The sequence below is a fragment of the Alternaria metachromatica genome, assembly GCF_023757995.1.
Source record: "Alternaria metachromatica strain BMP 0045 chromosome Unknown scaffold_4, whole genome shotgun sequence".
Taxonomy (NCBI): domain Eukaryota; kingdom Fungi; phylum Ascomycota; class Dothideomycetes; order Pleosporales; family Pleosporaceae; genus Alternaria; species Alternaria metachromatica.
The window spans coordinates 1,625,248-1,649,709 of record NW_026055495.1 but is presented as its reverse complement, the minus strand read 5'-3'; the positions used below and the strand labels follow the sequence as shown (position 1 = coordinate 1,649,709).

General features: G+C 53.8%; 7 protein-coding genes across 7 annotated transcripts; 4 read left to right on the top strand and 3 right to left on the bottom strand.

The window, feature by feature from the left end:
- Positions 1-337: 337 nt before the first annotated feature.
- J4E83_002897 (uncharacterized protein) lies at positions 338-925 on the bottom strand (the record flags this gene model as incomplete). The annotated part of the gene is made up of 1 exon (XM_049329838.1): positions 338-925. One exon carries the CDS (start codon positions 923-925, stop codon positions 338-340), a length of 588 nt encoding a protein of 195 aa, XP_049191517.1.
- A 623-nt stretch (positions 926-1,548) lies between these two features.
- Positions 1,549-3,618, top strand: J4E83_002896 (uncharacterized protein; the record flags this gene model as incomplete). Its single annotated transcript, XM_049329837.1, has 2 exons — positions 1,549-1,596; positions 1,654-3,618. 2 exons carry the CDS (start codon positions 1,549-1,551, stop codon positions 3,616-3,618), a joined length of 2,013 nt encoding a protein of 670 aa, XP_049191516.1.
- Positions 3,619-4,424: 806 nt separating this feature from the next.
- J4E83_002895 (uncharacterized protein) lies at positions 4,425-6,693 on the bottom strand (the record flags this gene model as incomplete). Its single annotated transcript, XM_049329836.1, has 5 exons — positions 4,425-4,753; positions 4,800-5,004; positions 5,053-6,098; positions 6,153-6,498; positions 6,577-6,693. 5 exons carry the CDS (start codon positions 6,691-6,693, stop codon positions 4,425-4,427), a joined length of 2,043 nt encoding a protein of 680 aa, XP_049191515.1.
- Positions 6,694-7,866: 1,173 nt separating this feature from the next.
- Positions 7,867-9,383, top strand: J4E83_002894 (uncharacterized protein; the record flags this gene model as incomplete). The annotated part of the gene is made up of 3 exons (XM_049329835.1): positions 7,867-7,968; positions 8,024-8,088; positions 8,144-9,383. 3 exons carry the CDS (start codon positions 7,867-7,869, stop codon positions 9,381-9,383), a joined length of 1,407 nt encoding a protein of 468 aa, XP_049191514.1.
- A 1,200-nt stretch (positions 9,384-10,583) lies between these two features.
- Positions 10,584-11,304, top strand: YHM2 (Mitochondrial DNA replication protein yhm2; the record flags this gene model as incomplete). Its single annotated transcript, XM_049329834.1, has 2 exons — positions 10,584-10,587; positions 10,628-11,304. 2 exons carry the CDS (start codon positions 10,584-10,586, stop codon positions 11,302-11,304), a joined length of 681 nt encoding a protein of 226 aa, XP_049191513.1.
- Positions 11,305-14,534: 3,230 nt separating this feature from the next.
- J4E83_002892 (uncharacterized protein) lies at positions 14,535-15,563 on the bottom strand (the record flags this gene model as incomplete). Its single annotated transcript, XM_049329833.1, has 1 exon — positions 14,535-15,563. One exon carries the CDS (start codon positions 15,561-15,563, stop codon positions 14,535-14,537), a length of 1,029 nt encoding a protein of 342 aa, XP_049191512.1.
- A 4,411-nt stretch (positions 15,564-19,974) lies between these two features.
- Positions 19,975-21,482, top strand: J4E83_002891 (uncharacterized protein; the record flags this gene model as incomplete). The annotated part of the gene is made up of 3 exons (XM_049329832.1): positions 19,975-20,175; positions 20,259-21,060; positions 21,112-21,482. 3 exons carry the CDS (start codon positions 19,975-19,977, stop codon positions 21,480-21,482), a joined length of 1,374 nt encoding a protein of 457 aa, XP_049191511.1.
- Between the last annotated feature and the right edge of the window lie 2,980 nt (positions 21,483-24,462).

Below are 24,462 nucleotides of genomic sequence, written 5' to 3'. Positions count from 1 at the left end.
TGTAATCTCACCAGCCTCGCTCCGCGATGTTTATTGCCGAAGATAAGTTGCTCGGGCCGGCAAAGCTTTGCAGAACATGTCGTCAGCTTGTAGGGATTGTCGGGTGAGATCTCCATATGCGGCCAGAGTGTTCGGTAACGCTCACTTGCTCAGTACGGGAACGATTCTTTGATCTCTTGATTTGTAGTCTAGTTTAATCTACATGGGTGTATTTACTGATACAGATTCCACCTGCGGAGTTCTTTTTAATCACCTAGCGCTGACGTGCCTTGGACTAGTTTTCGGAGTCGAAGAGTGGAGCTTTCGAGCGTTTCCGTGATCTTGCACCACAAACCCTTTACTGCTCCTCCCAGGTCAAATTGAAGCGTCCAGGCGCACTCTGATACTCCTTCAGATGTGTCAACACTTCGTCGGCGCTAAGAGCCTCAGAGATGATGCCAGCGTTGGTAGGCGCAACGAAACCGCTGGTCACAGCGTTCTTGACCCACTCGATGAGACCACTCCAATAGCCGTCCACGTTGTACACGATGACAGGCATGTCGTGGATGCCCAGCTGGTTCCAGGTGGTGATTTCCATCAGCTCTTCAAATGTTCCGTAGCCGCCAGGCAGAGCAACGAAGCCGCCGCCTGGTCCACCCTTGACAACTTCCTGAGCCATCATCTGCTTTCGCGTGTGCATGTCCTTGACGACAGTAGTGCGTCCGTATTTGTCTGCGTCGATAGAGTGGCCGTTAGGGTTGGCAAGGTCGTTGTGCTGCTCGAGTTGAGTGAGGGCGCCGGGGATGATGCCGTGGACCGAGTCGGGGCCCGACAGCGAGACGAGGGTTCGTGCTACCTCGCCCATGAGGCCGACAGTGCCGCCGCCGTATACGACCTTGGTGTTGGCCTTGTGGAGAGCATGCGCAAGTTGCCTCGCTGCCTCCATGTGGACTGGCGATGTGCCACTGGAAGCGCCGCAGCTGTATCACAGTTAGCTATTCGCTCCGTCAATCGGTTGACGTCCTGTCTACATACAATACGGCAACCACGGGCTGCTTGGCAGAGCCATTGCTAGCTGTTGCGTTGTTGTCCGCCATGGTTGTTCGGATGGTTGATAGAGATGCTCGGAACGAGGTAACTAGAGTCGGAACGCGGGCTGTCAAATGCAATTGACGTGTTGAGGAGGGGCGGCGACAGAAGCTTGAGAGGAGCCTCTCCAACGGAGGAGGGGTTAAGGCAGCGGTAGCCCCATTATAAGGTCGTCAAGATGATGTTAGGCAGCACCTTTTGCGCAGCATTCTCATCAACCCATAGCTGCAATCCCTTGGTGAAGGGTAAGCTCCAAAGGGTATGCATTTCGGTGAGGTGCATGAGGTCACCGCCACCTGGGCCGGGAACTCGAGGCCCATGTGGCTAGACCCTGACGCGGGACAGGCACGGGCCCTCGGCGGAACCGCCAATTCCTCGGAAAGTCTCCAGGTTATGTGTTCAGACTTCATCGCGAGTTCATCTTCCTTTTCCACCTGACAAGCTGCTCAAGCCGGAATTAAGGTTCCGCACGTTGCCATCATGCCAGAGGCACAAGCAGCCGCCGCGCCGCCCGAGGAGGGCAAGAGTGTAAGTCGCAAACAAGACCCCTCCGCTCCGAGATGATAGCTAACGGCTCCGTGATAGCTCGTCAAGTCCATTGTACAGAGCGTTGGCCTGTTCCTGCTTATCCAGGGTGGCATGAAGTACTTCATGCCCCAGACTGCCAAAACCGTCCCCGCCGTCAACGATTCCGCGCAAACTGGCTCGGTCGCCGCCGTCAAACCAGCTGGCAATGTCGTGATTCCCGCATGGGAGCAGCGCCCACAATCCCTCGACCCTGGTGCTCAATACAGCCACATTCCGTATGCCGTCGCGCCCATGTGGCCTGCCGGCACCGAGATGGACATCGCCATGTACATCTCCTCGTCCGTCGCAATGCCCCCGCTCAAGTCGATGCCCAAGGACTCGCTGTTGATCGAGGAGAAGAACTTCAAGTTTGGAGACTACAAGGAGAACAGAGAAATCCATACCGAGTTCAAGGTTCCGATAGAGGTGCAGCACAATGCTACTCTGCTCGCTCACTTCTATGTTGCGCAGAGTGGCAGCGTGCTCGACCCCACGCAGCCCGGCTACGACAACAGCAAGGCCTACCACTTCATCCGCCCATTGTCTCAATACCAGCCCAAAAAGAAGATCGCGAAGACGAGGAACTTGCTGAGCGACATGCCAGAAAGAGCCGAGGTGGAAACCGAGGAGGAGAAGAGTGCGCCAAAGATTGTATCCTCCTACTACCATCCCAACTTCACCGTCTCCCTGATTCCCGACGCGGGTACTTTGCAATATGCCGCCATGCATCCCGGTCCCAGGCGGTTCATCACACTCGAGGCTACCGGCGCACGAGATGCAAGTGGTCAGAACACCTGGTACTATCCCATCGTATTCACCAACACCTTCTGGCAGCTCAAGAAGCACATGATTGAGCTGAACGATACCGTTACAACCCTCCCGCTCAACGTGAAGCTCAACAACCTCGCCCATTGGAAGTACAACATCTTTGCCGCAGTTGACGAGAACCTCAATGCGAACGCCAGGGCTGCAGCTGCAGGTCAATCTACGCCAGGAGGTGGCGATGGCTCTGAGATGGAGATGTTCAAGGAAATCTTGATAGACAGCAACTCATACCTCCTCGCCATTACCTTTGTCGTCTCCATCTTCCACATGATCTTCGAGATGCTTGCCTTCAAGAACGACGTCCAGCACTGGCGCAAGAAGAAGGACAATATTGGAACCTCAGTCCGCACCATCGTCGCAAACGTGTTCATGCAAGCCATCATCTTCCTCTACCTCATAGACAACAACGAGAACACATCCTACATGATCCTATTCGGCCAAGGCATGGGCATGGCAATCGAAGCATGGAAGATCACCAAGTCGGTCAACGTGCGCATCCGCCAAACAATGCCTGGCTCTCTACTCCCCTACACCATCGCATTCGAAGACAAGCACGTCCTGTCAGACACAGAAAAGAAGACAGAAGAATACGACGCCGTCGCATTCAGGTACCTCTACATGGTCGCCGTGCCCCTCCTCATCGCCTACGCCATCTACTCTCTCATGTACGAAACCCACAAGTCATGGTATTCCTTCATCATCACAACACTCGTCGGTTCCGTCTACGCCTACGGCTTCCTCATGATGGTCCCCGCCCTCTACATCAACTACCGTCTCCAGTCCGTCGCCCACATGCCCGGCCGCGCCATGACATACAAGTTCCTCAACACCTTCATCGACGACCTGTTTGCTTTCACCATCAAGATGCCCACACTGCATCGTCTGGCCACCCTCCGCGACGACGTCATTTTCTTCGTTTACTTGTTCCAGACGTGGAAGTACAAGGTCGATTACAACCGTGTCAACGAGTTTGGACAGGGTGGCGATGATGAGGAGGTCGAGGAGAAGGATGCTAACAAGCCGCTGGCTGCTCACCCGGGTGGCGATAAGAGCTTGAAGGTGCCTGATCAGGAGAAGTTGGAGAAGGTGCAGAAGGAGAAGGCTGAGGCTCAGGCGACGGGGAGTCAGAAGAAGGGCGGTGCCACGAAGAGGAAGTAGGATCATCCCTGACAGTGAGGCTGTAGGTCTCTTGTACAGACTTGATACCTTAGTGGTGTTGTATAGTTAAGTTCTATTTATTTACAAGGGATGGTTTTGTGAGTACAGCGCTGATGTGATAGATCGGTTCGTTGCCAGGACTCGGTTTCTTGGCTTGAACCGATCTATCGCATCAGCGCTGTAGCCACAAAATCATTCCGAAGAGATATTGTTGTATTACCACAAATAATAGAAGATTCGCCCTGGTATCCACTGTGCGCCTTTGTTGTTTCATCACCTACAGCGATCTGGCTGGAGTGCAGCTATCGTCGAAGCGCCTGTCTCAACGTTCCCCTTGCTCATCAGGTTCGTTGATTCTTCAAATGGAAAGTGGGCAATTTGTAAAACCGTATTTTTTTCATTACAAGGCCAGATCAGGTAGTGCAGCTAAGTTGTACTAAAGATATGACGCCGAAGCGTGATTGAGAATCACCGTAATCGTACATCTGACTAACCAGACTAGAAAACCTTTGGAAACCCGTCGTTCCCTGGCGTATGCCAGTGCTGGATCAAGTGACTCGCATTCGCAGCCACAACGCCTCGCAATGCTTTTGACTGGATAAAGCAAACTGTCCACCATTGTTGTGCCTTACCACCCTTTCAGGAAAGACTATAACGTATATGTAAAGGATGAAATCCGAAAAGACCAGCATTGGAAACCTGCCATGTCGAGACTAGTCGATCGAAAATTGTTGTGTACAGGAAAGTAATTCAGATCAAGGGGACGGCGCATCTGCTGTGGGAGAAGCGAGTTACCCCTGTGGGAGTCATGAGAAGCCTGGAAGCTGGAATCCGAAGCCAGGGACGGCGGGTGGAACGGCAACACCTTGTTCAGGTCGAGGCGATATGTGGCGTGGGTCGTTGACGGGACGATGATCTTGCTTGCGGAACTTGGCCGGGCCGTTGTTGTCAAAACCACCGCGCCCGCCGTTACCAGCGAACTCGTTGCGGCCGAAGTCTGCACGCTCATTGAAGTCATTCCGTTGGTTGAAGTTACCACGTCCGCCATGGTCTCCACGTGCATTGAAGTCACCTCGGTTGCCGAAGCCTCCACGACCTCCGCGAGGCACGTCAGTTGGTACACGCCGACTGATAGCTAGGTTGTGTTAGTCGTGTCGTAAACAAGTGATGGATGTACATACCCTTTGAGGAAACACCTGCACCTATCTCGATGTCCGGCTCCTCGATCACCATACCTCCCTCTAGTGGGCGACCACCTGTTCCACCATGCTCAGCGGTCAAAGCCCACTTGCGATCAGCATCTGTAAGACGAGAGATGGGAACTACACTAATGCCAGTGGTGTAATCACTGCAGTCACGGGGCCCAAAGCCGACACCCCATCGGGTCTAGTACTGTTAGCAAAGGAAAGTAGGCATCAGGAACGACTATCTTACCTGGCGCGCTTTGGACTGTGCAGCGGGATCCTGGAGGGTGTCCATACCTTGCTTGGCGGCAACGGCATCCGGACGGGTCAACATCTTGACGAAAGCGTGTCGCTTATCCTGGTTGACAATACATGTTTGGACTCTACCAAAACGAGCGAATATGCTTCGGATCTCACCTTCAGTTCCGCCAGCACCACCTACAAATAATGTACGGCTGAGGACTCTGATGTGATCGCGCGGCAAAGTTTCATCCCACTCGATATACTTCGACTGGCCATACGCTGCCCTAGGCGGGCTCGGCTGTCGTCGCGGCGGTGACCGCTGGCGATACTCATTACGATCATTACGACCACCCCTCTGTTTACCACGACCACGACCGCGCTCACCTCGCTCAAAGCGTTGTGCATTGCCCTCGGGACCTGCATTGGGGTCGTAAGTACCATATGTCGGACTTTCCCGCCGATTTGGGTTTGGTGGAGATCTAGGCACGGGCGATCGTCGACGTTGATAGTCGGGCGATCTGCTACGGTCGCGCATTCTACTGTCGTTCAGGTCATATCTGTCTCCCTGGTTACCGTTCTGCGCAGCAGGCTGAACCTGTGGCGGTGTCTGCGCAACAGCCGGGAGCTGCATTGGTGGCATAGGCATTCCGCCATTCTGGGCCATAGCCAACGTATTCAGTGCCTGTATTGCTTGGTCGGGTTGGATGGAGCCAGCGCTCATAGCCTTTAGAATCTGAGTCACGATCTCATTCGTACCAGCGGGGGGAACAGGCATGTTAGGCTGCCCCATTGCCCCAGCAGGTGGCGGAGGCACGAAGCCAGGGGGTGGTGGCGGTACCATGTTCTGTTGAAAAGGAAACGCAGAAGCTGCTGCAGGTGGAGGGTTAGTTTGCCCATTCTGCTGACCGACGCCAGCGAGCGCAGCGAAAAGAGCACCCGGGTCTTGTGGAGGTTGTGGCAGAGCTACAGGGGGTGTTGGCTGCTGGTTAGTGTGCCCGTTGAATACTGGTACTGTGCCGTTACTCTTAGGTGGCTCTGGAGGTGCTGATGCATCTACGTTGACTACGGGTTAGCTAGATGACGCCTGGAAGACGAATGTTGACCTACTGTTTTGGCCTCCATTCAGCTGCTGCTTGAAGCCGGCGAGCATGTCATGTGGAAAGGTCTGACCGCGCTCCCAGATGTCTAGGAGTTTCGAGATCTTCTCTTTTTGTGTCTCTGGTGCAGATTGAATCAAATTGTGCATCATGGCCGGAAGCACGTCTCGCATCATCTGCACACCCGAAGCATAGGTTCCTTGCGCCGCGTTCTTTGACACAGCCTGGCCAGCCTGCTTAGCCCTCTCAACCCATTGGCGGGCGACTGCATCTACGACGTATAGTACTCCGAGCTTGTGTGTGGCGACGCTGTTCTGGAGCTGCTGGGCGATCTTTTGGACGATTACGGAGTGAGACTATAAGTGAAGGCAGATACTTAGTACGAGGTCCCATGTGCACGGAAGATGTGTAGGAGATCCTGGCGACTGGCATACCTGAATGTTGTCGACGCACAGCTGCGTGATAGCCTTGATCTTGGTGGGCGTGACGCCCGGCGGCTTGAGGGCCTGTAATGACTGCAATTGCGTGCCTAGTTCTTCCATGGCTGCCATGATTAGGTTCAACGGACCAGGTCAAACTTGATGCGAAAGGAAATGAAGTGTCGGTAACAGCGCGCTATGGGTGGAGCGCGAGGTGAGAGAAGCGAGATGGCAAACGCGCAAGCACTTTACTCGAGCTCGCCAGAAACAGCCGAAGCGGGCAGATCTAGGTAGTAGGATGACTGTAGAAGAAAGGTGCAGTTGAGCGAGCTGCGCGCGAGATGCAATGCGCAGTGTGGGGATTGCGCTGACGTGTGGTGTGAGGTGTGTAGGGAGCGAGCTGTGGTGCGATTCAATCTAGGATGCGACGGCGCGCTGAGATTGGAATGCGCGAGGCGTCTTCTTCACTACGAAGTGCGAGCGTCGCAGCGAGCCAGAGTTCAAAGAAGCAGCGGAATAGGTCGCCAGAGTTGGGGCTGGTCTACGTCAAGGGCGCAGCGGCAGGTGAGTAAGACCCGTGTGATGAGTCCAGACAGAGAGAGGGATGGCTGGGTGCGTGCTTGGTGCCGAGTTTGAGAAAACAGCGCTAGCCGCCGACACGTGACGACATGATGGAGACGACCCACCCCAGCCCGGACTGGCAAGGACTGGCAAGCTGGCACCTAGGCTGGCCCGACGCTTGCAGCATCTGGAGCCCTGCATTTGTTGACCCAGCGATCGCTCAGCTTTTCTGTACATGTGGCCTCAGAGCTGCGTGGCCCACAGCAGAGACTGTGCCTTGCATACGAGCACCGCCGTTTTGACGTACTTTCTACCCGCCAGCTCCAGCAAGCACCAAGACTGTGCCGAGGCGATTGCATGACCTGTTACACGTCCCAAGCTTAGCACTCCATACTATGGCCTGTATGCTCGGAAACCGGCAGTAGCGGCGGCGTACCTGTCTGCGAAGAAGTGAAATTGAACATGAACATGAACAAGAACATGCCGGCATCACGGATCGTTCTTTTTGCCAGATACAAGCCTCGTGCGAGACTACGCTTCACTCCACTCCATTGGCCCTCCACAGCACCGGAACTGAGGGACTTCCGAACGTTGCCCGCGCGGGTAGCATTCCTTTCGCTGCAAGGTTGCGCGACCATGACGACCGTGCGAGCTCCACCGATATTTTCTCGCATCGTCCCGATCGAAGCCTTTTAACTCCCCCCCATCCGCCCGCCCTCTTGTCCTTCCTCACACATCACTACCATGGCTTCTGCTCTAAGACTGTCGAGCGCTCTCCGCGCCGCCGCCCCTCTGCGGACCACAGCCTTCAATGGCCTCCGCTGCTACTCCACCGGCAAGACTCAGGTATGCCACTTATCTCTCGAGAGGCCAAGGCACGCGCTAACCAGGCCAATTGCAGTCGCTGAAGGAGACCTTCGCCAACAAGCTGCCCGGCGAGATCGAGAAGATCAAGAAGCTCCGCAAGTACGTGCTGCCGGCCCCGCGCCCACCCCAGTGCACCGCTGACATCATATCCCAGGGAGCACGGCAACACTGTTGTCGGTGAGGTCACTCTCGACCAGGTCTACGGTGGTGCCCGTGGCATCAAGTCGCTCGTCTGGGAGGGATCCGTCCTCGACTCTGAGGAGGGCATCCGTTTCCGCGGCAAGACCATCCCCGAATGCCAGGAGCTCCTCCCCAAGGCCCCCGGCGGCCAGGAGCCTCTCCCAGAAGGTCTCTTCTGGCTCCTCCTCACCGGCGAGGTCCCCTCCGAGCAGCAGGTCCGCGACCTCTCTGCTGAGTGGGCTGCCCGCTCCGATGTCCCCAAGTTCGTCGAGGAGCTTATCGACCGCTGCCCCAGCGACCTCCACCCCATGGCCCAGTTCTCTCTCGCCGTCACTGCTCTCGAGCACGAGTCCAACTTCGCCAAGGCCTACGCCAAGGGCATGCACAAGTCGCAGTACTGGGAGCACACCTTTGAGGACGCCATGGACCTCATCGCGAAGCTCCCCACCCTCGCCGCCAAGATCTACCGCAACATCTACAAGGACGGCAAGGTTGCTCCTATCCAGAAGGACAAGGACTACTCCTTCAACTTGGCCAACCAGCTCGGTTTCTCCGAGAACAAGGACTTCGTTGAGCTGATGCGCCTGTACCTCACCATCCACACCGACCACGAGGGTGGAAACGTCAGCGCCCACACCACCCACTTGGTTGGTTCCGCTCTCAGCTCTCCCTACCTGTCCCTGGCTGCTGGTCTGAACGGTCTTGCTGGTCCCCTCCACGGATTGGCCAACCAGGAAGTCCTCGTCTGGCTTCAGAAGATGAAGAAGGCTATTGGCAACGACCTCAGCGACCAGGCCATCAAGGACTACCTGTGGTCCACCCTCAAGGCTGGCCAAGTCGTTCCCGGTTACGGCCACGCCGTCCTCCGCAAGACCGACCCCCGCTACGTCTCCCAGCGCGAGTTCGCCCAGAAGCACCTTCCCGACGACCCAATGTTCAAGCTCGTCAGCCAGGTCTACAAGATTGCCCCCGGTGTTCTCACCGAGCACGGCAAGACCAAGAACCCCTACCCCAACGTCGACGCCCACTCCGGTGTCCTCCTCCAGTACTACGGCCTCACTGAGCAGAACTACTACACCGTTCTCTTCGGTGTATCCCGTGCGCTCGGTGTCCTTCCCCAGCTCATCATTGACCGTGCCGTCGGTGCCCCCATCGAGAGGCCCAAGTCTTTCAGCACTGAGGCCTACGCCAAGTTGGTTGGTGCTAAGTTGTAAGCGCGTTACTGCAACGTGCTCTACGGCCAGGAGAATGTGGAGGAATTTGTTTAACATTCAGAGATACCTTGTCCTGTGTAGAATTGCAATGTAAGGATAGGGAATGGGAGCGTTACGGCGCTACATCACTACATTTAGTGAACGAATTGCTGTATTCTCACGTCTTGATGATCAGAAATCTACGCTCCATGAAGTTCATACTATGTGTCTGTTGCGATGAAGACCGTCGTGAGTGCCTTCGGGCCATTTTCAGGTGTAGGAGATTGGCCCAATCGCATCGAAGCAAAAAGCAACGAACGGTGAGATAAGTAACCGGGATATTCGGAGCGTGGGTAGCTTTCGTTGAGCGATGGGGAACCGATGCGGATCGTTGAGCTCTCCAGTGCGACCCGACGCCGACCCAACAATTCGCTGTTCAGGTGGTGTACTACATAGCTGTACATGGAATCGCAAAAGCAGACACGAGCATACTTGTAATAGAGAAAGTGAGTTTCGGAGAGTACTTGGATGCAAAAGCAATGCTAGACCCCTCGCCCGGTACATGGCCGCGGATGGGAAGCAGCTGCGGGACATGGCCCTTCCGCCAAGTGGCCGATAGCCTCAGGGACAACCCCAATTATAGCGCGCCCGGACGGCGGTCAACCAGCAACACAGACCACCTCGCAAGCTTATACCGTTTTTCTATGCATCCCTTTCCTCGCTTTGCTCACACACTTGATACTACTCACATTTGCGACGGAGCACCCTTTTGCCTTGGTCAGGCCGCATATCTTCGACAAGAGAATCCCAGAGAATGAGCTCCACACCTGCGACGGGCGTCCCCAGCATGGCGAGGAACGGCCCGCCATCGCTCGAGAAGAAGCCGGTCAAGTTTAGCAATCTGTTGCGTGAGTCTGCGTGCTGATAGAGAGCGGGAGCGTGTGCTGACTGTAGGCGCAGTTGGTGCTGGTCTCAACATGTTTGAGTAAGTAAACATCCCACTTCACCACCAAGATCGCAATTGAAGCTGACTGAAGATGACAGAGTGACAACTCTGGGACAGGTATGCAATTTCAGGCAACAAACTTCGCCGGAAGCACACTAACGACCGATGATAGCCGTTGGAGGTCGTCAAGACTACCATGGCTGCCAACAGGTCTGAAGGCTTCTCGGGAGCCATTGGTCGCATCTGGGCGCGTGGAGGTGTTCTTGGCTGTCAGTATGCGTTCTACAGTTTCCAGACAATCCCACTAACCATCATACAGTCTACCAGGGTCTCATTCCATGGGCCTGGATCGAAGCCTCCACCAAAGGAGCCGTCCTTCTCTTCGTCGCTTCCGAAGCCGAATACTACGCCAAGTCATTCGGCGCCCCCGACTTTCTCGCCGGTATCTCTGGTGGTATGACGGGTGGTCTCGCTCAAGCCTATGCCACCATGGGTTTCTGCACTTGCATGAAGACGGTCGAGATTACAAAGCACAAGGTCGCAGCCACCGGTGCGAAGCCTCCGGGTACGCTCGAGACATTCATGGGCATCTGGCGCGCGGAGGGTCTCCGCGGTATCAACCGTGGTGTCAACGCCGTTGCGGTGCGCCAGGTCACCAACTGGGGATCCCGCTTCGGTCTGTCTCGTGTTGCGGAAACCGGTATTCGCAAGGTTATGGACAAGCAGCACGGCGAGAAGCTCAGCGTGATTGAGAAGATCACCGCTTCAGCTCTCGGTGGTGGTTTGAGCGCGTGGAACCAGCCTATTGAGGTTATCCGCGTGGAGCTTCAGTCCAAGACTGTTGACCCCAACCGCCCCAAGAACCTGAATGTTGCATCTGCGTTCAAGTACATCTACTCGAACAACGGTATCAAGGGTCTTTACCGTGGCGTTACTCCTAGAATCGGTCTTGGCGTTTGGCAGACGGTCTGCATGGTTGCTCTGGGTGATGTGTAAGTTTTGGCGATACCGCTCTTCAATATTTCGCTAACGAATCTCTAGTGCCAAGGAGGCTGTTGAGAAGCTCACTGGCGACAAGGTCACCGCAAAGCATTAGACGGCGTTCGGATACTGGATCTAACGGGGTTGATGTTCTATCAATGATCTATGCAAGTGGTCTGGCATCAGCTGTGGTCTTGGGATGAGAAAGCATGACGGGGGACATATATGACTATGACGTTCATAGCGCTATAAGATTATAATACTCAACACACTGAAAGTCTCGTGACATTGAGGCTTATTTTCAACCGCTCGTTCCATGTGAGAAACCATGTATATTGTGAAATGTTTTCCGTGGTCGTTCCTTCCTATATACTTGGGCAGTGGTGAATGCACTAGCATGTGATACAATTCCGACCATGCCCTAGGTGCCAGGTGCCTACCTAGGTAGGATGGCGCTAGCTCACGTCACAACCAACCACCACCAGCTCTCTCTCTCGCCCACCACACGACACAAACTTCGCATTTTGAACACCGCCTTTGGAGCAAGAATGCGGTATCTACCATGTCCCCACATATCGCCTGTATATCAACGGGTGATCATCGCGGAGAAAAACGGGTGAGTTACTTGTATCCTTAAACACGGCCTACTGGGTTGCTGGGAGCACGACAAGAGCTTGAAGTGGCCTCAATGCGCAACAAACAGTCACACACTTCATATTCAGAATCTGCCGATTCATTGATAATCAAATCTCTGATTTTGCCGCTGACCCAGGGTAGTTCGCCGATGGTGACGCGCCTCCAGATTTGCGAGATTGGCGTTGCGACTTGACGGGCCTTTCGCATCAACATAATCTCTACTTTCTTGCCTCTGTCGATGAGCTTCACGTCTATCAACCAAGCTTTCCAGACCAAGGTTTATCTGATAAACCTGAGCTTGTGTTACATCCGCCAAAATCTGGCACTCGTGGGTATGGAATTGACCCGTCGAACCCTCACTCTATCTGTCGCATCTTGGTCGATTATGTCGGCAACGAGGAGATGCTTATGCTGGCCTGCGACGATGGGGACGTTATTATATATCGAACTCGAGAGATACACCGAGCGTTGGAACGGCGCACCAACGTGCAGGAGCCTGCTGACGAGGACGGTGTCCATGTGTTTCTCCACTGCAATGTCGGTAGAAGTGCATGGGGCTTGGCTGTACAGCGCAAGACTCGTATGATCGCGATTAGTGCGGTATGACAACCTTGATTTCTCACACGCTCTACTCCTCTAACCTCAACAGAACACTCATCAGATAACGATAGTCGCATTCGCGCTCTCTTCCGATAGCGAATTGGAAGCCCCAGACCACGGTACCAACCCTGGTTTCCCACACAGCAGAAGAGAGGACAGTATCTTTACCCTTCAAGCGACAAACAACGTTCCCGCAGTATCATTCTACGGTGACTCCGGTCGCTGGCTTCTGAGCAGCTGCATTGATGGCAAGACATCGATGTGGGATTTGTACACCAAGAAAGAGGTGGCTACATTCCAGTTAGGCTGGTGCGCCAGCGCAAGCGATCTCTCGAAGCCGCCTCGTTACATATCTCACAGATTCCTGTGCGACTGTCCGGGCGCGCAAAATGTTCTCCACGGGGCATGGGGTACTATAGCGCTGGACACGCGATCCGCATACGAGTTACCGTTAGACGAAGGCATGACTGCGAGTTCGACATGTAGCTCGAGCGACTTCCTAGATATCTCCGACCAGAAGAAACGTTTCAAGGTTTCCGAAACCACCTCTCATCAATATCATCCCGACACAGACGACGAAGAGGACAGTACAGATGACGAAGAAATCGAAGTAGTCAGTGAAGCGAACGAGACAGACAACGACGAAGAAGATATTGATCCGAATCACCAGCTTCTCGGAATGACCTTTGAGGAGTTGGCTCAATCTGTAAGTGTAGTCTCTACTGTACCTTTTGCAACACATAAAGCAATCTCTTGTCGGATGTATCCAATCAGAACGTAGCCAGAGGGTATAGCCACGCCAACCTGGGGAAAAACTGAACATCCTGGAGCCTACGTTGATGTTGGGTCACCTACTTTGCATGGTTTTGGGTCTATGTAGTCTGCAGACCTGTTCGAATTTTTTCTTGTATGAGGTGCAGCATTACGAGGAGCAAATCTCCTCTTCGTTCATATTTGAAGTTAAAGACACGTTAGGTGACTAACATACAGCGCAGTTTGGTATAAGTGAGACGCTGTTGTCTTCCATTCGACCCGGAACATTGCGCAGCCCTAACAGAGCGCCGTATCGCCTGATTGATGACTTGAGGCCCATCGCAGAACCAATGGGTGACCCATTCTTAATCTTCACCAAAGAAGACATCTTCCTCATCCAAGGCCTTTCCGCAACATCACTCAATGTGCCTCTTAATCCCATCGTCGCGATAAGACGACCGCTGCATCCAGGACGATGGGTAGACTCCCTCATGTCTTGCGACCGACACTGCTTCTTCTCCCAGATACCCGAGCTGGGCATCTTCATAGTCGGTTCCCCGGCCGGTCGTGTCGGCGTCTTCAGTGTGTACTATACTAGAGATGAGAGCACTGGGGAGCCGCGGTATGGATTCAAACTTGAATACCTTCTGCCGTTTCGGCCAGATAATGAGACGGAGATAGCAGGAGGGCCGAACGAACGGCTGCTTGGTGTGGCTGTGGCGCCTGTACAAGGTAGGGCGATGATGAATACTTCCGCGTGGATCATATGGCTCACAGGTATACAGGCATGTTTGACCCTTCAGGAGACCTCGAAGTACCGGATCAAAGGGGCTTGCTCTCGCTCCAGCCTCGCCGATGGCGCTTGATGATGTACTACATGGATCATACTGTATTGAGCTTTGAGTTGTCAAAGCGGAGGATGGGCGAGTCGCCAAGCTTGGGTGATATGGTCGTTTAGCACCTCAATCTAGGGAAATCTAAACAGGTCTGCAGCCTACATTAACATGAAAACATGGAAAGTAGGTGACGTAACGTCAATGTAGGCTCCAGGCTTGTTCGGCGTTTTTGCTTGTATGAGTCTCTGGGATCGATTGTATGAGCACATGCTACGTAATCTACCCACTGGGTTTCATTCGATTCCCCCTTGAAGCTCAAGCCGAGATGACGAGATCTCCCTCGGGCAGTACACCTAATTCAAGAAACCCAAAGTGATCAATGTGCTGTTCAATTGGCATTGATTCTTAGGCAGACGCCCGCTATTCTCCCAGCCTCAAGTACGCTTCCAGCACCCTCCTCCTCGCCCTCACGTCCAACCTCTCCGTAGCCAAATTCTCGCTCTCCTCATCATCGTCCGTCTCATCAGCTTCAGTCTGCTCAATCATACTCTTCAATTTCTCAGCCGTCACGCCATCAGCTGGTAGACCTTTCTTGAGTAACCTCTTCACATTCTCCTTGATGCGCGCATCGTTCATACATACATACAACGTCTCAAGACGCGCAAAGGGGCGTAGGTATGGTCCGATAAGCGCATAAGAGTCCAGACCCGAGTACGAGATGACGAGACGTTGGATACGGGACAGACTGGTCGGTGGCAGGATAGAAGACAGTGTTTGCAGACGAACCGTCTCAGTGGTATTGCAAGCAGCCGTGAATCTCGCACTCAACCATATGATATCCCTGTCAAAATTGAAGTAGAACTTCTTCTCACTTTCTTCTCCACCGATCTTCCGGCCGTGAAAGGAGAATAGTGCGGTAAAATTCTCCGAAGTGAAATGAACGAGCTCTCCACCTTCATGTGCGATGCTGAAGTTTCTGGCTTCTTGGTTGGTGGAAAAGAGCGGTGGAAGTGGCGGTATGTAGCGGAGACGCGGGATGTGGTCGATAGTGTTGTAGGTGTGGAGTTCGAAGAAACGGGTTCGCGGGGCGGGAGCGGCGTAGGACCAGATTAGGGCGCGGATGGCGGGAGAGAGGCCGGTGAATGTTGGGGTAGTGGGAGACTTTTGGGTTGTAGTCTTGATAGATTTAAGGTTGATGTGTAGGTTTACAGTGTCGGTGTCGTTATACTGATCCGACTGGGTGTTGGGGGGCGGTACTGGTGGACTTTTGATGTCGACGCCGCTGTCTTGTGGAGCGTCTTCGCTATCAATGGACATGGCGCACGAGCTTAGGCTGCCAAAGCTTTGACCGGGAGAGTCGGTTGTCATGATAGAATCTTCGGATGGCTCTTTCTTCTTCTTAATATTCATCATAGTCCCGAAGGACCTCTTCAGCGATTCGAGCGCCATCCTTCGCGGTTAAGATTGCGATGTTTGGTGAGTGTTGTGCTTGTGTGTTGGAGCGGTATCAGAACCGGAAGGCTGTAGGCAGCTAACGGCAGAGCTGTTTGCGTCGGGATCGCGAAGCCAAGTGAGCGTTTGTCCGAATTGGCGAGGTAGCAAACGCATCGGTGACAACATGTGACTCCAGGACTTAGGCCGCTATCACAGGCGAGTATTGCTGGTTTCGTACCCTTCTTCACATTCACCTACGGTGCTGAGTATACTGTAAAAGTTAGCCCGAGTGTATCCGAGTCGATGTCGGTTCCTTGACTTACTCGAAAGCTGCTATCAGATCATCGCCATCGTACCTACTGACGGTTCTCGGCTGTTTCCAAGGCATTTCATTCGACCTTTTGGCGGCTAGATACTTGTTTGGTGGAGCCATTGGTGTAACGAACAGTTTCACTCCCTCGTAAAGCGACCCATGCACTTTGGCAATGAACTCGTCGAGCGCGTCTTGTGTTAGAAACGATACCCACCATATCCTTTTTCTGTCTCTTGCCAAGTTTACATCAATTGCATCGAGACCCACAGCAAGTAACCCATGATGGGGAGCGCAGAAATCCGCTAAACCGTTTGGTGTTTGCAAAGGCAGTTTACTTCCATCCCACGCGGTAATACGCGCATTTCGTTTCCCACTATATTCATCATACTTCTTGTGTGGGAGACGTGATAAGCGGCCAATGCTTGGTTTGGGTATGTCATGCAAAACCCTTCCAGAAAAGAGTGCGGAAAGAACAGCCAGAAATTTGACGGCATCGGCAGCGGCCCCATGTTTCTGATGCCTGGAGCGCCATCCAATTATTTTCAGAGCTTTCATGACTCGATCTAGACTGGGCTGACGATATTGAATGAGTAATTTGTCGGGTTCGGCGGTCATGCTCTTGTAGTAATCGCTGACAAGCTCTTGTACATCGCACCAAGAAGTGAACAGTGCTGCGATGGCCGGAAACTCATCGCTGATCCATTTGAATTCCCTCGTCATGCCAAAACCAACCAATATAAGTTCGCCTTGGATGGAGGACAAGAGCTTGTACAGTCTTGCGCCAGCAGTCTCCTTGGTCTCGTCGGTCATGGTTCCAACAGCAGGTCCGTATCGCCGTTCTTGAATGCGAATGGTAAATGCCTCGATCTCGTTCTGATTGTAGAAGTGATACATAGACGAGAAGAAGCGAAGTGGCTTCGAACTCGGTCGTAGTACCGCGACTCCAAGCTCACTCGCCTCTGAACCACGCTGGTGGACCCCTTCTATATCGAATGCTACCACCGTGGCTTCAGCAAGGCGGTCTTGGATGCTAGCAAGGCCTCGAAGTTCCGACTTAAGCAGTGGCTGCACATCGCGGTTCTTGACGAAGCCATAAACACCCTGTCTGTTGGGCTGCATTGTAGTAGTTGTAATAGTAGTGTATGAATGCGGAAGTTTTTTTTTCTGGAATTTTAGGGCAAGGTAGTGATGAGGATGGAGATACAAAGTCGAGGTAAGGACAATGCCGGCGTTATGAGGTGAGAGTGGATGTACCGTGCACCACTAGCGTAAGTTGCGTCCCATAGGTCACAGATTGTATGTCCAGCTATGACTGGTATTGCACCGTAGATGACATTTGCGATCACTCGCATTGGGTGTAACGCCGCCGATGTGCCTTAGTACATGGTTGCGGAGTAGCTTGACCTACCAAATGGAGTCGTTGTCATATATCAGGGAATGTTGCGGGGCCGCAAGGCGACGGAACCATGGGCCAGCTTTCATTTCAGTTCGTGGGATGCGGACACCACCATCACCACCACTACATACTGACACTGCCTCGAATGAAGCACAGCAGCAAAAAGATTGCAGCAGAGGAGGGACTCGAACCCCCAATCCCGAAGGACACCAGTTTATCAATAACGAATGTAGTATAATCAATAAACGTATTATCAATATTCTTTTTTTGTATTTTCTGACCTAGGCGAGGTAACCATTCACAAGCACTCTGCTGAAAGATCGGACGAAAAGCACCTCTAATATGGTGAGGCAGAGAGCTGTGCTCCTGGTGGAATAATATCGACATTGCTGCTGGAGTGTGCGGAAGCCATGCTCCCACGCTTGAGGGTGCTCTTGCCTTCGTCTGATGGTGGCGGGGTGCTTGTGGCCTCATGTTGGAGGCTCCTTCCTCTGCATCTGCGGCTCAGGCTACCAAACACACGCGGAGGGCAGGCAGCCCCACAGCATTTCGGCTAGAGCCTGTTCTTGGTTGGGTATGACCGGCAACTGATGCAAGACTATCGCGAAGGCTTGGGTCGCGGTTGAGCATGGCCATGCAGCGGGTTTGGAAGTGAGTGTAATGACCATCACTACCAACGAAAGCAAGGCATGCTTCCAATTCTTGAATGCAACTCGTATTCCAGTGTCGTGTGTTCAAAGATGTGGAGGTGCTCTAAGGCGGGCTGACTGGTTTTCAGTGGGCTTCATGAGGTGAGTCTTTCAAAAGAACAACATGCAAGACTACAAGTAAAGAAGCAACAGAATGAGACAAAGTCTTTGGAATTGCTTTCCAAGAACAATTTAGACACCCAACTCTCGAGCGATACGCACAAGTGGCTGAGACACTAACGACTTGGATAGGATAACGAGTACACGACCCAGCTTCCCAATGCCAAAGCGCTGTGACGACTCGAAGCACACTAGACATGCGCAAGAATAACAACAGCAGAATTCACACTCCCACAGCTAGCTCACCTAAGCATGCGCGGCCGGTGTTGCATGGCCGGTCCTGTGCAATTCGACCTGAGGATGTGTAGCGCCGGTGACCTGCTCATCGATCGTGATCGCATCAAGATCTTCGTGTCGCCATTTTCCTGGATGTGTATATTGGGGGGAGGGTCGGTCGGATGCGAGCGTGCGCGAGTGTGGTGGTTGTCGTTAAGGGCTGTCGTTGTCGTTGAGAAAGGAAGAGGTGAGAAAATTCGGGCCGTCGGAGTTGTGGGGCGAGCCAAGAAAGCACTATTCTTCCACAATGACTTCCGATTTCCAAAAGACCCATGCAAAAACAGCCAAGAGCTTCAGTCCACAAGCAGTCCACAAGGCACCTGCGAGACCTACACTGCTGTGCGCGTACAATCCGCCGATGCAGGCTCCCAACAGCAGCATCGCGGGTGCAGCGATCCTCCTGTTGCGCTCCACGTTTGAAATCTTGAACAGCTGAGGGTCAGAAAAGAGATCGCAGTAGTTGCTCGTGAGCACGACACTGGTCAGACCGTTGTACTTCAGTGCGCGCGACGTGACTGCCTGGCCACTGGATTGGAAAGCGACCGAAGCGAGTGGAACAATCATTTGCCAATGAAGACCTTCCTTGGTGTCTTTCCCGACAGTAGCGATCAATGCAGCGACAGCAATGAGTAGCGTCTGGAACATGTAGGATACTATGAGCACCCATCTCTTGGCAGGTGAGAAGTAGCGATGAAAGCGCGCGAAGCAGAACGAGCCAGCACAGAATGCGACGATAGACGTCAATGCCTTGATCCAACGTATGCCCTCAGAAGGCGCGACGATGCCCAAGCCAAGATACACGGTGTTACCTGCATGTTGAGTAAGCATCTAGTCCAAGAAAGATGGCGCTCTTACTCACCCGTCTGCATGCTCACGAAAGAGCCCCATATGAAGACAGCCGAGCTATCCAGTAGCCCCGTAACAATGTAGCAATACAGCAAAACAAGATCTGCCCAGTTCTTCGTAACATCGGCATTCATGTGCCGTTTGAGCCGCTGCATAGTCCCCTTGCTGTCCGATTTTCCGCCGGCTGGTCCATTCCGGCCGAGAAGCGGCGTTTCCTCGTCTGCGCCGCTGCGCGTGGCGTCTCTGCGCGTTACGCTGCTCATGGTAGCACGTGTGGGATGGGATCGTGAAGTCGTATATTGCGAGGGCTGCGAGGACCGGTAGTTATGTCAGTTGGGGCGGGGTGCAGATAATCGCGTCAGCAGAACCGGGAAGACGCGAGCCAGCGTGCAGATCGACAGGCACTTCGACTCAAGCTTCAGTTAAGCTTTCGACGCCCGCTGCGGCAATTGCAGGATATCTCAGGACGTGTGGCTTGAAGACCTTCCTGATGTGGCGTTGCATGTACAAGCAATGCGTTTGGTGTGCGGGGAAACGGTTTTGGTGGGTATGGTGCGTGGAAAATTGGTGATTGATGCGCGAAGATGGCGTGGGAGTGGATGGTTGATTGCTTAGTGTCAAGCAAGCATCATAAATAATCATGGCTAGAACTGTCGTCATCGGCACACGGCATTGCAGGACGCGCAATGCACGCGGCATGTCAAAAGGGCGTCGTCTGCCGGGTGAATAAACTTTCGACTTCGCGATCCTCTTCAGCTTCTTCACTTGAGGTCAATTGAAGCCGTCATGCATCTTCCGTCGTTACTGGTCGCGCTTGGCGTATGCGGTGCCGTAGCTGCGCCATTGGAGCAACAACAACCGCTGGCTGGCAGTGCGCGACACCACGCAGGACCTAACAAAGTCTTCAATCCGTACAAGCCCGGCAACAATGATCCATTTGACAAGAAGATTGATTCGCAAGGCGACAAGCTTCAGCCACTACCCTACGTGAGTCCATCATTGAGATCATTCCTCCGCGGAACGACGAATATCTAGCTCGATGATGGTCAACATACTAACAAAGTTTCCAGCGCAATGGTGACGGAGCGAGTGTTCTAGGGCCTCGCAACCGAGCGCGCGAACGACAAAACCCAGATCTCGTCCGCCCACCCAGCACCGACCATGGCGCGATCCCCAACATGCGATGGTCCTTTGCCGACTCGCATATCCGCATCGAAGAGGGTGGCTGGACGCGCGAGACGACTGTTCGCGAGCTGGGTACTAGCAAGGAGCTAGCCGGCGTGAACATGCGTCTCGAAGAAGGCGTCATTCGTGAATTGCACTGGCACAAGGAAGCCGAATGGGCATATGTCCTAGAAGGCAAGGTCCGCATCACTGCTCTCGATCCTGAAGGTGGCTCCTTCGTCGATGACCTAGAGAAGGGTGACCTGTGGTACTTCCCCTCTGGCCACCCTCACTCGCTGCAAGGCCTGAGCCCTAACGGCACCGAATTCCTGCTCGTCTTCGATGACGGAAACTTCTCTGAAGACTCTACCTTCCTGCTTACCGACTGGATGAGACTGACACCCAAGTCCGTCTTGGGTGAGAACTTCCGCGTTTCGCCAGAAGTCTTCAAGGCGATTCCCGAGAAGGAAAAGTACATCTTCCAGGGCTCAGAGCCCGGTCCCATCGACGACGAGGTTCCAAGCGGCGGCAAGGGATACAAGAAGTCGAAGATTCAGTTTACCCACAAGATGCTTGCTCAGGAGCCTGTCAACACGACTGGTGGTCAAGTCCGCATCACCGATTCGACAAACTTCCCCATCTCCAAGACTGTCGCTGCAGCACACTTGAGCATTCAACCTGGCGCAATCCGTGAGATGCATTGGCACCGTAAGTCACTCACTTACCCATCCATCGTTCCATACTAACTCTTTACCACAGCCAACGCAGACGAATGGTCCTTCTTCATCGCTGGCCGTGCCCGCGTAACGATCTTCGCCGCCAAAGGCACAGCACGCACATTCGACTTCCAAGCCGGCGACGTAGGCGTCATCCCCCGCAACATGGGCCACTTCATCGAGAACCTGTCTGACGATGAGGACGTCGAGGTGCTCGAAATCTTCCGTACGGACAAGTACCAGGACTTTAGCTTGTTCCAGTGGCTTGGCGAGACGCCGCAAAGACTTGTCCGGGAACACTTGTTTGCGAATAGTCCTAAAGAGGCGGAGGAATTTGCCAAGGCTATTCGCGATGCCGAAGAGGATCCTATCAAGGATACTGAGGTTGATGAGGAGGATAAGGAGGAGTTGTAGGGTGGGCCTGGTGATGGAAGGCACCAGGATGCGGCAGATGGGAGATGAACTGGATTCTTCACGCTGAAGACGAGGAGACGGAGGGACTGTTCGTAAGTAGCTTTACACCTGTAATACAATCTTGCCACATATACCAGTGCTACAAGTTCGATCAATTGATGCACGTGGGTTCCACTTCAGGACAAAAGACAAAACCACTTCTATTCTGAAGAGGAACCCACGTGCATTAGTCGGTTGAACTTGAAGTAGGTGTATCGGCTGGCTCGTCCGAATTTCATGGTCAGATGTACACATACACATGGTCAGCTTAGCTCTAGTCAAGGTCAGCCCAGCTCTTAGCGATGGTCGGGTGAACTCTTAGTCTCGATCGTTCGGGGATGACCCTAGCCTATTGGGTCTTAGTCATGGTCTGATGAGCTACTAGTCATGGCCGGATGAACTGCTAGTCATAGTCGGGTGAGCTTTCAGCCGTCGGGCGAGCTGTGTCCTAGGCCAGCTCGGCTTCCGAGGTCTGTTTAGCTTTGAAAGACAGCTCAACTTTCGAGGACAGCTCAACAGTTCGGATGGTCAGGCTGGCTTAGTCCATGGTCAGGCCAAGTATTTGGATGGTCTGGTCAGATTAATTCATGGTCGGATTAGTTACATTTATGATCAACTAAGATCGTCTATAGCGTTATACATGGTTTGTTCGTCGCATACTTGCGCGTCTTCATATTGTAGTCAGTGGCTACGTTGCCTCCTCCCTGTAAATCATCAGATATGACGCGTGCTGAGGTAGTAATTCCAAATGTCAAGACATTGACTTGGGCGCAAAGCTGCACAACTACAACATGAGCTTGAGCGCAGCCACAACGCAGCTACCCCGCTGTGCAATCGTGAATTGCGAGGAGCTCATTGCGCTGACGTAGCCGCTACCATGGCGCGAAAGTACGCATAAAGCGGCAAAGCTTGCGGATGCTAGTATAGCTCGCCAGGCTAGTCGTGGGCGTACCATTTATACGTTCGGCATCTTGAACTTTGTTGAAGAAAAACCAAATGCGCAGCAAAACGATCTCGAATGCTGGATCTGGCAGCCTCCACGTCTCCGGATGCATGCATCATCCACATCATGGCCATGCCCTGCGACGCATGTGCAAATGCTCTCCCCGCCTTCGTAGAATTGTTGATTGTTATTCATATTGCGTAACGTCGTTGTTCTGTGCTAGCGGTTCCGCTGTGTGATCGGCCAGCATAACGCCCAGGACACAGGTGAACCATCTCAGGAGTAGCGGTTCAACAGGGTGATCCTTATCTTCGCCTCCGCTTATGAGTGTCGCTGTCGAGATGCCAATGCCTGCGCTGCCAGGTGGCTACTGTCGTCGTCGTCGTTTTCAAAGGACGTGTAGGGCATGAAGAGATGCACCGAGTTTGTAGCTATTGTTCAGCAAATTCAATGCTAGCACTTGCCATGGGTAGGTTCTAAGCCACCTCGCGCGATCGTGGACGTGCAGGAGGGTAGGATTCGGCTGCATCCTCGTGCCTCGGCGCCTAGTCTCGTGCCCGAGCAGTCAACTGGTCATCCTTCTCAAGTCTACAAGGAACCATAAAGGAACACATTATAGTTGAGGTTCTTCGGCGGTAAGCTGACTTGGTCAGACGCAGGTTATGCGTGAAGGACCCAGCAGGTCAAAACGGCGGTTCGGTCTTTTCGTGGTGCCCGAAATAATTAATGACGCGCACGCTGACGCAACCATAGGTATCATGAATAATATTCTGCCGGTGAATTTTCAGGAGGTGGGTGATTCGGATGTGATTATGTTTTCGAGGTGTGGGAGTGGCGAATGAAGGGCGGGGGCATTGCGAGTAGAAATGGGTTCCGTCGTACACGTATAGGTAGCTGGACAGTGCCTGAGGGGCCGAGTCCGCCCTTCAAAAAGCACGCGGAAGCGGCAGTGGTGATGTCTGAAAAGCAGCTTGATGTTTGATGTGCGGTGCTAGACATGCACGGGGTGAAAGTTGCGAGTACGCGCGGCGTACCTGTGTGGAGCGTCTGGATATAGCGCATGGGGATCGATACGCAATACGACCTAGGTAGGCGACTGAAACTGCTTTTACGGATACTGGATACGCGCTTGAGACGATCGGGACAGATAGGCCGTTGCCCGGTGCACAGGCGTGCAGCACGCGGTGGCGCTGATGCCAAGGATGTCACCCGCTGTAGTTTGGTGATAGCGTTGATTGCATTGCGGCGTGACAGACAAGTATCTCCCTGCCCTGCGATGGTTCGAGGTGGTGGGGAGCGCAGCAGGGCCGACTGCGAGATGGATGCCCTGGCTGCCTCGCTCCTGCCTGCCGCGGTGCATTGGCGGGTCGCGTCCAGGCGCCCATGGCCAGTCAGAGGCGTTCGCTGTGCGGGGCGACTTTCCCGCAAAAGGGTCCAAAGGGTCCAAGGTCCCCAGGATGCTGGCTGCGCTAGGCCGCATGTGGGCTCATCTGGGCCTTCGGGACTTCGATTCGTGTTCCCAAGGGCTTGGCGCGCGCTGCGAGGACGATGCTGCGTTGCACCTGCCTATCGCGGGCCCGTGGGCACCTGGAGCAAAGGAAGCCGTTACCCACTCTCCTATTTCTCGAGCGCACGCCGGCCCATCTATACGCTGCGCTGCGAGATTGATCTCCCGCGGGCCTCAGGGTCTCGCGGGGCTTGGTCGCTCCAGGGCAAGCGCAGGCTCCATGGCGGGTGAATTTGCGAGCTACAGGGCCTTGGGCGGGCCCACTGTGCGGTACCGTTGGGAGTGCCTCCTTTGTTGCTCTTCCACTCGCTGGCACCTCCGACTCCCGCGTGCGTATGCGTGCCACCAAAGTGACGTACCAAACGGCTCCGCCCCCTTCGCAAGCAAACGCTCCAAGATTTCGCCTGGCCCGCGAACCGTGCGCACGGCGTAGGCGGGAAATCTCCCCAAAAAGTACCCAGGTTCGCCAGCGCCCTCGCTCGCCCGCTCCT